The sequence below is a fragment of the Coregonus clupeaformis genome, chromosome 19 (assembly GCF_020615455.1).
Source record: "Coregonus clupeaformis isolate EN_2021a chromosome 19, ASM2061545v1, whole genome shotgun sequence".
Classification (NCBI taxonomy): domain Eukaryota; kingdom Metazoa; phylum Chordata; class Actinopteri; order Salmoniformes; family Salmonidae; genus Coregonus; species Coregonus clupeaformis.
This window is the reverse complement of record NC_059210.1, coordinates 34,430,997-34,444,765: the sequence shown is the minus strand read 5'-3', so window position 1 is coordinate 34,444,765 and position 13,769 is coordinate 34,430,997. Positions and strand designations below refer to the sequence as shown.

At 45.7% G+C, this 13,769-nt stretch overlaps 1 protein-coding gene across 1 annotated transcript in view; it reads right to left on the bottom strand.

Annotated features, from left to right (window-relative positions):
* Nucleotides 1-13,769, bottom strand: part of LOC121532063 (DENN domain-containing protein 5B-like) — a 46,852-nt gene that overhangs the window by 18,315 nt on the left and 14,768 nt on the right. Inside the window, exons 5-11 of the mRNA XM_041837728.2 lie at nt 8,543-9,043; nt 8,107-8,338; nt 3,429-3,579; nt 1,680-1,767; nt 1,242-1,361; nt 416-568; nt 212-296 (exon numbers count right to left, since the gene is read on the bottom strand). Of these exons, the coding sequence (XP_041693662.1) occupies nt 212-296; nt 416-568; nt 1,242-1,361; nt 1,680-1,767; nt 3,429-3,579; nt 8,107-8,338; nt 8,543-9,043 (1,330 nt within the window). The remainder of the gene's footprint in view (nt 1-211; nt 297-415; nt 569-1,241; nt 1,362-1,679; nt 1,768-3,428; nt 3,580-8,106; nt 8,339-8,542; nt 9,044-13,769) is intronic.

Sequence of the window (13,769 nt, the reverse complement as noted above, 5' to 3'; positions counted from 1 at the left end):
TACCGTCTATAAGCTGTTAGTGTCTTAATGACCGTTCCACAGGTGCATGTTCAATAACTGTTTATGTTTAATTGAACAAGCACGGGAAACAGTGTTTAAACCCTTTACAATGAAGATCTGTGAAGTTATTTGGATTTTTATGAATTATCTTTGAAAGACAGGGTCCTGAAAAAGGGACGTTTCTTTTATTGCTGAGTTTATCTGCTCTGACCTGGAGACTCGGCAGGTGATGGTGGCTCCATCTTCTCCTCATTGGCCTGGCAGTGGAGCAGGTGGGACCACAGAGCCGACCCTCCCTGGACGGTACAAACACTCAGTCATTAACTCAACCACGGGAAAACAGCAGTGTGTGTGTGTGTGTGTATGTACAGTATGTATGAATGTGTGTGTGTGTGTGTGTTTGTTTGTTACTAACCTGTTTGAGCTGCAGCCCGTGGCCCCAGGTCCTCTCCAGCAGGTTACAGAGGCTGTGGATCAGTGTGTTCTCCTGCAGGCCTGTGATGCTGGCCTCGCCCTGCCCCAACTCCACACTCTCCTTCCCCATCCTCTCCATCAACATACGCCTGGTCTGCACCACACAAAGACACAACAAACACTAAATCTGGCCTAAATCATGACTTCTACACCCTTCTACCGAAGTGTGGACTTGCCCACTCCCCATCATGGATTTAAGGATTTTATTTATTACTTTTTTAGTCATTTAGCATTTTGTCTCTTATCCAGAGCGACTTACAGGAGCAATTAGGGTTAAGTGCCTTGCTCAAGGGCACATTGACAGATTTTTCACCTATTCGGCTCGGGGATTAGAACCAGCGACCTCTCGGTTACTGGCACAACGCTCTTAACCACTAAGCTACCTGCCACCTGGCATGATGAGGGGTGTGCAATGGCACACTTTAGGGGAAGTGTGGAGAACTGGGATGCATATCAATACATGATTCATGCAAGGGTCAGAATTAAGCACACGCAACTCAAGTTAGGAAGACTTGGCCCTCATTGAATGTAGTGTTGATATATGTTATCATTTTAAGAATTAAAGGTCACTAAACAGACATTTTTCAGCTACAGATGCACTGCACACGAACTACATTTCTCCAAAAGTGGTGAACTATATAGGGAATAGGGTGCCATTTCGGACACAGACAATCACTCTGTATATCTACCTCTAACATGCTGTGTGATTGTCTAGAGCCCAACAGAGATGATGTGCCCCTGCTGTGGTGAGTCAGGAGACCCCTTACCTTCAGGCGACACTCACTCAGCAGCCCCTCCACGAAACCCTGCTGGGTTTGAGTGACAGCTGAGGGGGAGGGATCAAGCAGCTTGGACTGGTGTTGGCTCCTCCTCCCAGGAGAGTACTTCTATTGGATAAACCCAGAGAGCGAGAGACAATCAGACAATACTAAAAAGTTGATTCTGAAAACAACCAATAACTCCTTTCCCGGCCTAGCCCCTACCCATCCTGGGTTTGTAGATCGGACTGAAACAGAGAGGGACTACCTGGCTCATTTTATTTTAAACATTTTAAACGTTGTGTGCCCTTGTGAACACAACCCCGAAGAATGCAGAATGATGGTCATGCGAAGAAAGGTGAAGGCATCACCATATTGCTTACACCAGTTAAGGGAAAGGGCTAGTGGTTGATTTTGGACAGGGCCATAGGTAAAGCAGGTGTTTACCTCTCTCTGGTCAATTCCCAGTCCTGATGTCGTCTCAGTGGTCACTGGTCTCTTAATGTTGCTCCTGCGAGTGCTACGACTTGCCCACCTACAACAGCATCAGACACAATGTACATTGTGTGTGTGTTTGTTTGTGTGTGTGTGTGTGTGTGTGTGTGTGGATCATTATTTTGTGTGTGTGTGTAGGTCATTCTTGTGTGTGTGTCGGTGTATATACAGTACCAGTCAAGACACACCTACTCATTTTTTGTACTATTTTCTACATTGTAGAATAATAGTGAAGACATCAAAACTATGAAATAACATATGGAATCATGTAGTAAAAAAAATATTTTCGATATTCGATTCTTCAAAGTAGCCACCCTTTGCCTTGATGACAGCTTTGCACACTCTTGGCATTCTCTCAACCAGTTTCACCTGGAATGCTTTTCCAACAGTCTTGAAAGAGTTCCCACATATGCTGAGCACTTGTTGGCTGCTTTTCCTTCACTCTGCGGTCCAACTCATCCCAAACCATCTCAATTGGGTTGAGGTCGGGTGATTGTGGAGGCCAGGTCATCTGATACAGCACTCCATCACTCTCCTTCTTGGTCAAATAGCCCTTACACAGCCTGGAGGTGTGTTGGGTCATTGTCCTGTTGAAAATCAAATGATAGTCCCACTAAGCGCAAACCAGATGGGATGGCTGCAGAATGCTGTGGTAGCCATGCTGGTTAAATGTGCCTTAAATTCTAAATAAATCATAGACAGTGTCACCAGCAAAGCACCCCCACACCATCACACCTCCTCCTCCATGCTTCACGGTGGGAACCACACATGCGGAGATCATCCGTTCACCTACTCTGCGTCTCACAATGACACGGTGGTTGGAACCAAAAATCTCACATTTGGACTCAGACCAAATGACAGATTTCCACCGGTCTAACATCCATTGCTCGTGTTTCTTGTCCCAAGCAAGTCTCTTCTTCTTATTGGTGTCCTTTAGTAGTGGTTTCTTTGCAGCAATTCGACCATGAATGCCTGACTCACGCAGTCTCCTCTGAACAGTTGATGTTGAGATGTGTCTGTTACTTGAACTCTGTGAAGCATTTATTTGGGCTGCAATTTCTGAGGTGCAGTTAACTCTAATGAACTTATCCTTTGCAGCGGAGGTAACTCTGGGTCTTCCTTTCCTGTGGTGGTCCTCATGGGAGCCAGTTTCATCATAGCGCTTGATGGTTTTTGCGACTGCATTCTTGAAATGTTCCGTATTGACTGACCTTCATGTCTTAAAGTAATGATGGACTGTCGTTTCTCTTTGCTTATTTAAGTTGTTCTTGCCATAATATGGACTTGGTCTTTTACCAAATAGGGCTATCTTCGGTATACCAACCCTAACTTGTCACAACACAACTGATTGGCTCAAACGCATTAAGAAGGAAAGAAATTCCACAAATTAACTTTTAACAAGGCACACCTGTTAACTGAAATGCATTCCAGGTGACTACCTCATGAAGCTAGTTGAGAGAATGCCAAGAGTGTGCAAAGCTGTCATCAAGGCAAAGGGTGGCTCCTTAGAAGAACCTCAAATATAAAATATATTTTGATTTGTTTAACACGTTTTTGGTTACTACATGATTCCATATGTGTTATTTCATAGTTTTGATGTCTTCACTATTATTCTACAATGTAGAAAATAGTAAAAATAAAGAAAAACCCTGGAATGAGTAGGTGTGTCCAAACTTTTGTATCTGGGTGTATGTTACTTACTTGTTGGTGTTGTGTCCCTGTGCCAGTACATCAGCATGCAGCCTGGGGAAGCAGCCCTGTTGGTGTCGGCCCTGGCCGATCCTCATGTCCAACAGGTGGGGGTGGATGGCCGTGTGGTCAGCCTTCAGCAGCCTGAGTTCCATGGCCTGGGCTGGGGACCAGAGCAAAATAGAGGTGGGAGATGTGAGTTGGGCCTACTGGAGAATGCTGTTGGAGAGGCAGTGTCAATTAACCTTTTCACATTATTGTGCTGACCCAAACCATACTGTGCTGGCTCTGGTATTTTCCTGTCACATTGTCATTTCCAGCACGGTTCCAGCAACTTTGTTGGATGTGTAACCAGGCCAGTAAAATAATACGAATATATGCCATTTAGCAGACGCTTTCATTTCAAAGTGACATAGTCATGCATGCATAGTTTTTGTATGGGTGGTCCCAGCAGGAATCGAACCCACAATCCTGATGTTGCCAGTGCCATGCTCTACCAACTGAGCCACACAGGACAGTGTATTTGTTATCACACCTTTATTTCTAGCTTTTCATTCCTCTACATAGAAGTCTTACGTTGAATGACCATTGTATAAGCCTGTTTTCAAATACAGAAATTTTTATCAGTGTCATACTGTATGTAAGTCTATGATCTGTAAAGCTCTTTGTACATAACCAAGGTCATGTGTTGTTGTCACGATATGTAAGTGAACCCTATCTGGTTTACTTTGAAAGACACTTATGGGAAACACGAGAGAGAGATAAAAGGGAGAAACTGAAACAGAGAGAAGGAGATATTGAGTGTAAAGCAGAAAGAGAAAGAGATGCACTATTAAAGACACACAGACAGAGACAGAGAGACAGAGAGAGAGAGAGAGAGAGAGAGAGAGAGAGAGAGAGAGAGAGAGAGAGAGAGAGAGCCTGTGAAGAAGAGAATGGTGCAGTCTCTGCAGAGCGCTTGGCAGTACTTCAAAGCTGAGAATTTTGAGGCTCTCAATATAGGGACAAGATGTACTGTTTTATTCCTCCTCCTCTCATCATATGCTACTTACAGTGAGGGAAAAAAGTATTTGATCCCCTGCTGACTTTGTACGTTTGCCCACTGACAAAGACATGATCAGTCTATAATTTTAATGGTAGGTTTATTTGAACAGTGAGAGACAGAATAACAACAATAAAATCCAGAAAAACGCATGTCAAAAATGTTATAAATTGATTTGCATTTTAATGAGGGAAATAAGTATTTGACCCCTCTGCAAAACATGACTTAGTACTTGGTGGCAAAACCCTTGTTGGCAATCACAGAGGTCAGACGTTTCTTGTAGCTGGCCACCAGGTTTGCACACATCTCAGGAGGGATTTTGTCCCACTCCTCTTTGCAGATCTTCTCCAAGTCATTAAGGTTTCGAGGCTGACGTTTGGCAACTCGAACCTTCAGCTCCCTCCACAGATTTTCTATGGGATTAAGGTCTGGAGACTGGCTAGGCCACTCCAGGACCTTAATGTGCTTCTTCTTGAGCCACTCCTTTGTTGCCTTGGCCGTGTGTTTTGGGTCATTGTCATGCTGGAATACCCATCCACGACCCATTTTCAATGCCCTGGCTGAGGGAAGGAGATTCTCACCCAAGATTTGACGGTACATGGCCCCGTCCATCGTCCATTTGATGCGGTGAAGTTGTCCTGTCCCCTTAGCAGAAAAACACCCCAAAGCATAATGTTTCCACCTCCATGTTTGACGGTGTGGATGGTGTTCTTGGGGTCATAGGCAGCATTCCTCCTCCTCCAAACACGGCGAGTTGAGTTGATGCCAAAGAGCTCGATTTTGGTCTCATCTGACCACAACACTTTCACCCAGTTCTCCTCTGAATCATTCAGATGTTCATTGGCAAACTTCAGACGGCCCTGTATATGTGCTTTCTTGAGCAGGGGGACCTTGTGGGCACTGCAGGATTTCAGTCCTTCACGGCGTAGTGTGTTACCAATTGTTTTCTTGGTGACTATGGTCCCAGCTGCCTTGAGATCATTGACAAGATCCTCCTGTGTAGTTCTGGGCTGATTCCTCACCGTTCTCATGATCATTTCAACTCCACGAGGTGAGATCTTGCATGGGGCCCCAGGGCGAGGGAGATTGACAGTTCTTTTGTGTTTCTTCTATTTGCAAATAATCGCACCAACTGTTGTCACCTTCTCAGCCTTGTGTAGGTCTACAATCTTGTCCCTGACATCCTTGGAGACCTCAATACTTATTTCCCTCATTAAAATGCAAATCAATTTCTAACATTTTTGACATGCGTTTTTCTGGATTTATTTGTTGTTATTCTGTCTCTCACTGTTCAAATAAACCTACCATTAAAATTATAGACTGATCATTTCTTTGTCAGTGGGCAAACGTACAAAATCAGCAGGGGATCAAATACTTTTTCCTTCACTGTATCTCCCCCCCCACCCCATCCTCCACCGCTCTAAAGTATCCCCTTCTCAGTCTCCCTCCCTTTCTCCCCCTCATATATAATTGTCTACCTCTTTTACCCTCCACTCCTCTTTTCTCTTTTTTTCAATTTGGTCTTCTCTCAGATTGACAGTGAACTTCATTTCCCCTCTAATTTCACCAGAACAAATATTCCCCATCCCTCTCATATCTTTTATTCTACGTCACAGTCGCTCAGTCGAAATGTTCCCTCTTTTGTTTCCATCTTCGCTCAGTGGAACAGAGGGAATTTAGGAAGTAGAAAGAAAAAAAAGTCAAGACGAATCCGCAAACCCATACAATGTGAGTTGTACACTGCTCAAAAAAATAAAGGGAACACTAAAATAACACATCCTAGATCTGAATGAATGAAATAATCTTATAAAATACTTTTTTCTTTACATAGTTGAATGTGCTGACAACAAAATCACACAAAAATGATCAATGGAAATCAAATTTATCAACCCATGGAGGTCTGGATTTGGAGTCACCCTCAAAATTAAAGTGGAAAACCACACTACAGGCTGATCCAACTTTGATGTAATGTCCTTAAAACAAGTCAAAATGAGGCTCAGTAGTGTGTGTGGCCTCCACGTGCCTGTATGACCTCCCTACAACGCCTGGGCATGCTCCTGATGAGGTGGCGGATGGTCTCCTGAGGGAACTCCTGGACAGTCTGTGGTGCAACGTGGCGTTGGTGGATGGAGCGAGACATGATGTCCCAGATGTGCTCAATTGGATTCAGGTCTGGGGAACGGGCGGGCCAGTCCATAGCATCAATGCCTTCCTCTTGCAGGAACTGCTGACACACTCCAGCCACATGAGGTCTAGCATTGTCTTGCATTAGGAGGAACCCAGGGCCAACCGCACCAGCATATGGTCTCACAAGGGGTCTGAGGATCTCATCTCGGTACCTAATGGCAGTCAGGCTACCTCTGGCGAGCACATGGAGGGCTGTGCGGCCCCCCAAAGAAATGCCACCCCACACCATGACTGACCCACCTCCAAACCGGTCATGCTGGAGGATGTTGCAGGCAGCAGAACGTTCTCCATGGCGTCTCCAGACTCTGTCACGTCTGTCACATGTGCTCAGTGTGAACCTGCTTTCATCTGTGAAGAGCACAGGGCGCCAGTGGCGAATTTGCCAATCTTGGTGTTCTCTGGCAAATGCCAAACGTCCTGCACGGTGTTGGGCTGTAAGCACAACCCCCACCTGTGGACGTCGGGCCCTCATACCACCCTCATGGAGTCTGTTTCTGACCGTTTGAGCAGACACATGCACATTTATGGCCTGCTGGAGGTCATTTTGCAGGGCTCTGGCAGTGCTCCTCCTGCTCCTCCTTGCACAAAGGCGGAGGTAGCAGTCCTGCTGCTGGGTTGTTTCCCTCCTACGGCCTCCTCCACGTCTCCTGATGTACTGGCCTGTCTCCTGGTAGCGCCTCCATGCTCTGGACACTACACTGACAGACACAGCAAACCTTCTTGCCACAGCTCGCATTGATGTGCCATCCTGGATGAGCTGCACTACCTGAGCCACTTGTGTGGGTTGTAGACTCCGTCTCATGCTACCACTAGAGTGAAAGCACCGCCAGCATTCAAAAGTGACCAAAACATCAGCCAGGAAGCATAGGAACTGAGAAGTGGTCTGTGGTCACCACCTGCAAAACCAGTCCTTTATTGGGGGTGTCTTGCTAATTGCCTATACTTTCCACCTGTTGTCTATTCCATTTGCACAACAGCATGTGAAATGTATTGTCAATCAGTGTTGCTTCCTAAGTGGACAGTTTGATTTCACAGAAGTGTGATTGACTTGGAGTTACATTGTGTTGTTTAAGTGTTCCCTTTATTTTTTTGAGCAGTGTATAATGGATGGAGATTTTGGTGATGCTAGCATCTTTAGCTAATCCCTGCCTCTCAATATACTCTATACATTGGACAGAGGACAAACGGACCATGTTCATCAGGCACCAAATAGAAAAAAGCAGACTACAACAGTGAGGGACTATCTGTACTCATTTTCGTTTACCGTTGCAAAAGCTTTTAAAACCTTTTCTACTGCGTGCCCTAATGAACATCACTCAGAGATAGGTGGAGAGGGGGGCTCGCCCACCACATGCAGTTAGCAATAATAATAATAATAATAATAATAATAATAATAAGACATTTAAGTACTACTGTAGCACCCCTGGATCCAATGTCCACACCTTGCAGTCACCCACCTACCTGATTTGTGGAGCACGCTGCACTTCCTGTAGCGACGGTTGCCGGGGTCGTCCTCGAACGTGTCGTAGAGGCGCTCCCTTTCTAGGCGGCCGTCGAACACACGCTGCAGTGGCTCCTGGTCGGCCCAGCGAGACAACACCTTGCCGTCCAAGAATGATGAGAACATGGCCGTCTCCAGGAACCAGGACAAGAAGTGCAGGTGCGGGGCGGGCTGCGCCGACAGGAAGGAGCCCTGGTGATACACAAAGGCACAAATATTAACAACAATACACATAAAACCACTAACAAGTGAAATCTGTAACAGTGGGAGAATATTGCTTCTATCCTGAATGAGAGCTTCTTGTCAATGTATGTAGGATTACTGACTGTGAAGGAGTAGGCTACGGATATAATGTATTCCTTCAGTGAGTGACTGTCGATCAGTCTTCACCATTACCTTATCAAAGTTGCTCGTTCCCTCACGGTTGCCTAGCCAGGACTCCAGGTCAGGAGCACTGTGGATCACAAACTCTTCATACCTCCCGAAAATGGCGGCGAAACGCCCTGCGAACACTTCCCTCAGCTGCACGTTCATTTTGGCCGCATTCAGTTCCTCCTCCTCCTCCTGGAACGCCCGTCCAAGGGTCTTCCCCCCCTCCATCCCTCTTTCTCCACACCTCCTCGCTAGTGCCTGCAGTCGTTCCAGCACGGCCAACTCCTCCCCTCCCAGGTTCCCGTTGCGCCTGTCTTCCATTAGGTCCTCCAGGACTAGGCTGCTGAGGCAGGGGGGAGCGGCAGGTGCGAGTTCGGTGGTGGTGGCGCCACCATGTGGCTGGAGGCCAAAACGCAGCAGCACCTCGTTCAGCTCCTGGATGAGCTCGGGCTGGTCTGGGAAGAGGGGCAGGTCCTCGGGTGGATCCACGCGGTGGTTGTCTATGTCCACAAAGCACACGTTGGCCTGGAAGGGGGACAGATCAAATAAAATAAAATGTTATTCATCATGTACACAGTTTACAGCAGGTATAAAAGGTGCAGCAAAATGCTTGTTTCAAATCCCTGTCTTCCCCAGATCACTCTCTTTTTCTCATCTCTCCATTCTCCTCCTCTCTCTCTTTCCTCTCTAAAAACTCCCCCTCTATGGCTCTGTCTCTCTTGGCATACTAGTTTCACATAGTCTGGTCCAGATCTCTTTGCGCTGTATAGTCAACCAAAACAATTGGAGTTGGCTAAACAGCTAAACAGATCTGGGACCAGGCTAAGTTTCATGCACATCACTTCGTTCACTGACAACATTTTCATCAATGCGAAAAACAGTCAGAGAAATTAGTCAACCTCTGGAGAGAAGCCAAGCAGGCACTGGCCTGACACAGACTGTCAGAGACTGACACCATGAAATCCCCTTTAACAGTCATTTAGTCATTTAACAGCATCGACATCCCCTTTAACAGCATCGACATCCCCTTTAACAGCATCGACATCCCCTTTAACAGCATCGACATCCCCTTTAACAGCATCGACAGTGTGCTCTGCTTAAGTGACACTTTGTCTGTCCAAACTCAGCACTGACGTTATGCCATTAACCATTTTTATTCTTAACTGCCTGTGATGAGACAGATTCACACAGACCACCGTTTGTTTACAGTTCTAGTTTAATGGCCCACTCCTCAACTTTAAAAAAAAGCAAGACAAAGTGATATTCTTCAAGAACAGGCATGAACAATGGGTATCATTCATTTACATGATCAAACATGTCTGTAAATATCAAAGAATGTGCCTTTAAAGGTTCATATGATTAAAGCATCATCGCTCCACTTCTCATGGGAAAGCTTGCAACATAAACCACGCCCTCGCCTTCCCCCTCGGAGTATGATGACCCAATTTACCATGACAAAATATGTTGACATTCCACTGTACTGTGACACATCAGCTAAATGCCATCAAAAGCTATGCGCTTTTCAAAAGCCATGACTTTGGATAAGGATACAGATAAAACGCACTTAATCCTGCTGGAAAAAGTGGACTGTAGATAGATAGATCTTTAAAACACAGGATACGATCGGGATGCGTTCTACAATCTGCAAAGTGTGCATTCTATTGCTGCCTCCTGTGTCAGCCCTATCCTCTCACATACATCCAGAAATAAAACTGGGCAATTCTTAAACCTTAATTATTCACGCCGTCTGATTTCTCTAGAAATATCAGTACCTTCCTCCTCCCACCATTGCCCACGACTCAGCTCTCCCTACGGATCTCTCTGCTCCCTCTCCCTGGGCCAGCTCTACCACTTCAAAGAAAACTTCTAAGATATGTCCCAAATGGCACCTAATTCGCTAAATAGGGAATAGGGTGCCATTTGGGACGCAAACCTAGCGAAATGCTTATGCGGCATGGCATAATCTTTCGTTGAGGGATGGAGAATTCGATTTGGGGAGAGAAGGGAGAAGCGGAGGAGCTCGCTGGAGGAGCAGTGTGAATTTCTATGTTTGCCAGCACCAGAGAGCTCGGGGGGGATGTTAATATGCAACTAGAATAGGGTGGATTAGTACAGGCACTGCAAGAATGCAGCTAATGTTACAATGCTCTTTTCACTGCCTGTTACACTGCGTAATGGAATGTCTTATTAGAATGCCCGTTACAGTGAACCTTACATTGGGTTCTACGGGTCCCCTGTAGCTCAGTTGGTAGAGCATGGCGCTTGCAACGCCAGGGTTGTGGGTTCGTTTCCCACGGGGGGCCAGTATGAAAATGTATGCACTCACTAACTGTAAGTCGCTCTGGATAAGAGTGTCTGCTAAATGACTAAAATGTAAATGTCAAATGTGTTCGATTGCTTGTTGGAATGTTTTTGCAAGGTCAGTGAATGCCTCTAAAATGCCTACTAGAATGCTTTTTATTTATTTATTATTTATTTCACCTTTATTTAACCAGGTAAGCCAGTTGAGAACAAGTTCTCATTTACAACTGCGACCTGGCCAAGATAAAGCAAAGCAGTGCGATAAAAACAACAACAACACAGAGTTACATATGGGGTAAAAAAACATTGTCCAAAAAAAATCAAAAATCAAAATACAACAGAAAATATATATATACAGTGTGTGCAAATGTAGCAAGTTATGGAGGTAAGGCAATAAATAGGCTATAGTGCAAAATAATTACAATTAGTATTAACACTGGAATGCTAGATGTGCAAGAGTTTATGTGCAAATAGAGATACTGGGGTGCAAAAGAGCAAAATAAATAACAATATAGGGATGAGGTAGTTGGGTGGGCTAATTTCAGATGGGCTGTGTACAGGTGCAGTGATCGGTAAGGTGCTCTGACAACTGATGCTTAAAGTTAGTGAGGGAGATAAGAGTCTCCAGCTTCAGAGATTTTGCAATTCGTTCCAGTCATTGGCAGCAGAGAACTGGAAGGAATGGCGGCCAAAGGAGGTGTTGGCTTTGGGGATGACCAGTGAGATATACCTGCTGGAGCGCAGACTACGGGTGGGTGCTGCTATGGTGACCAATGAGCTAAGATAAGGCAGGGATTTGCCTAGCAGTGATTTATAGATGGCCTGGAGCCAGTGGGTTTGACGACGAACATGTAGTGAGGACCAGCCAACAAGAGCGTACAGGTCACAGTGGTGGGTAGTGTATGGGGCTTTGGAGACAAAACGGATGGCACTGTGATAGACTACATCCAATTTGCTGAGTAGAGTGTTGGAGGCTATTTTGTAAATGACATCGCCGAAGTCAAGGATCGGTAGGATAGTCAGTTTAACGAGGGTATGTTTGGCAGCAAGAGTGAAGGAGGCTTTGTTGCGAAATAGGAAGCCGATTCTAGATTTAACTTTGGATTGGAGATTCTTAATGTGAGTCTGGAAGGAGAGTTTACAGTCTAACCAGACACCTAGGTATTTGTAGTTGTCCACATACTCTAGGTCAGACCCGTCGAGAGTAGTGATTCTAGTCGGTTGGGCGGGTGCCAGCAGCGTTCGATTGAAGAGCATGCATTTAGTTTTACTAGTGTTTAAGAGCAGTTGGAGGCTACTGAAGGAGTGTTGTATGGCATTGAAGCTCGTTTGGAGGTTTGTTAACACAGTGTCCAATGAAGGGCCAGATGTATACAAAATGGTGTCGTCTGCGTAGAGGTGGATCTGAGAGTCACCAGCAGCAAGAGTGACATCATTGATATACACGGAGAAAAGAGTCGGCCCGAGAATTGAACCCTGTGGCACCCCCATAGAGACTGCCATAGGTCCAGACAACAGGCCCTCCGATTTGACACATTGAACTCTATCTGAGAAGTAGTTGGTGAACCAGGCGAGGCAGTCATTTGAGAAACCAAGGCTATTTAGTCTGCCAATAAGAATGCGGTGGTTGACAGAGTCGAAAGCCTTGGCCAGGTCGATGAAGACGGCTGCACAGTACTGTCTATTATCGATCGCGGTTATAATATCGTTTAGGACCTTGAGCGTGGCTGAAGTGCACCCATGACCAGCTCGGAAACCGGATTGCATAGTGGAGAAGGTACGGTGGGATTCGAAATGGTCGGTGATCTGTTTGTTAACTTGGCTTTCAAATACTTTCGAAAGGCAGGGCAGGATGGATATAGGTCTGTAACAGTTTGGATCTAGAGTGTCACCCCCTTTGAAGAGGGGGATGACCGCGGCAGCTTTCCAATCTCTGGGGATCTCAGACGTTACAAAAGAGAGGTTGAACAGGCTAGAAATAGGGGTTCCGGGGCATGGGCAAGTTGCAGCGGGGGGTGCAGAGTTGGTGGCCGGGGTAGTGGTAGCCAGGTGGAAAGCATGGCCAGCCGTAGCAAAATGCTTGTTGAAATTCTCGATTATTGTAGATTTATTGGTGGTGATAGTGTTTCCTAGCCTCAGTGCAGTGGGCAGCTGGGAGGAAGTGCTCTTATTTTCCATGGACTTTACAGTGTCCCAAAACTTTTTGGAGTTAGTGCTACAGGATGCAAATTTCTGTTTGAAAAAGTTAGCCTTTGCTTTCCTGACTGCTTGTGTATATTGGTTCCTAACTTCCCTGAAAAGTTGCATATCGCGGGGACTATTTGATGCTAATGCAGTACGCCACAGGATGTTTTTGTGCTGGTCAAGGGCAGTCAAGTCTGAGGAGAACCAGGGGCTATATCTGTTCTTAGTTCTGTATTTTTTGAATGGGGCATGTTTATTTAAGATTGAGAGGAAATTACTTTTAAAGAACAACCAGGCATCCTCTACTGACGGAATGAGATCTATATCCATCCAGGATACCTGGGCCAGGTCAATTAGGAAGGCCTGCTCGCTAAAGTGTTTTAGGGAGTGTTTCACAGTGATAAGGGGTGGTCGTTTGACCGCGGACCCGTTACGGACGCAGGCAATAAGGCAGTGATCGCTGAGATCCTGGTTGAAGACAGCGGAGGTGTATTTAGAGGGTAAGTTAGTCAGGATGATATTACATTTACATTTTAGTCATTTAGCAGATGCTCTTATCCAGAGCGACTTACAGTTAGTGAATACATATTTTTTTTATACTGGCCCCCCGTGGGAATTGAACCCACAACCCTGGCGTTGCAAACGCCATGCTCTATCAACTGAGCTACATCCCTGATATCTATGAGGGTACCCATGTTTACGGATTTAGGGTTGTACCTGGTAGGTTCGTTGATAATTTGTGTGAGATTGAGGGCATCTAGTTTGG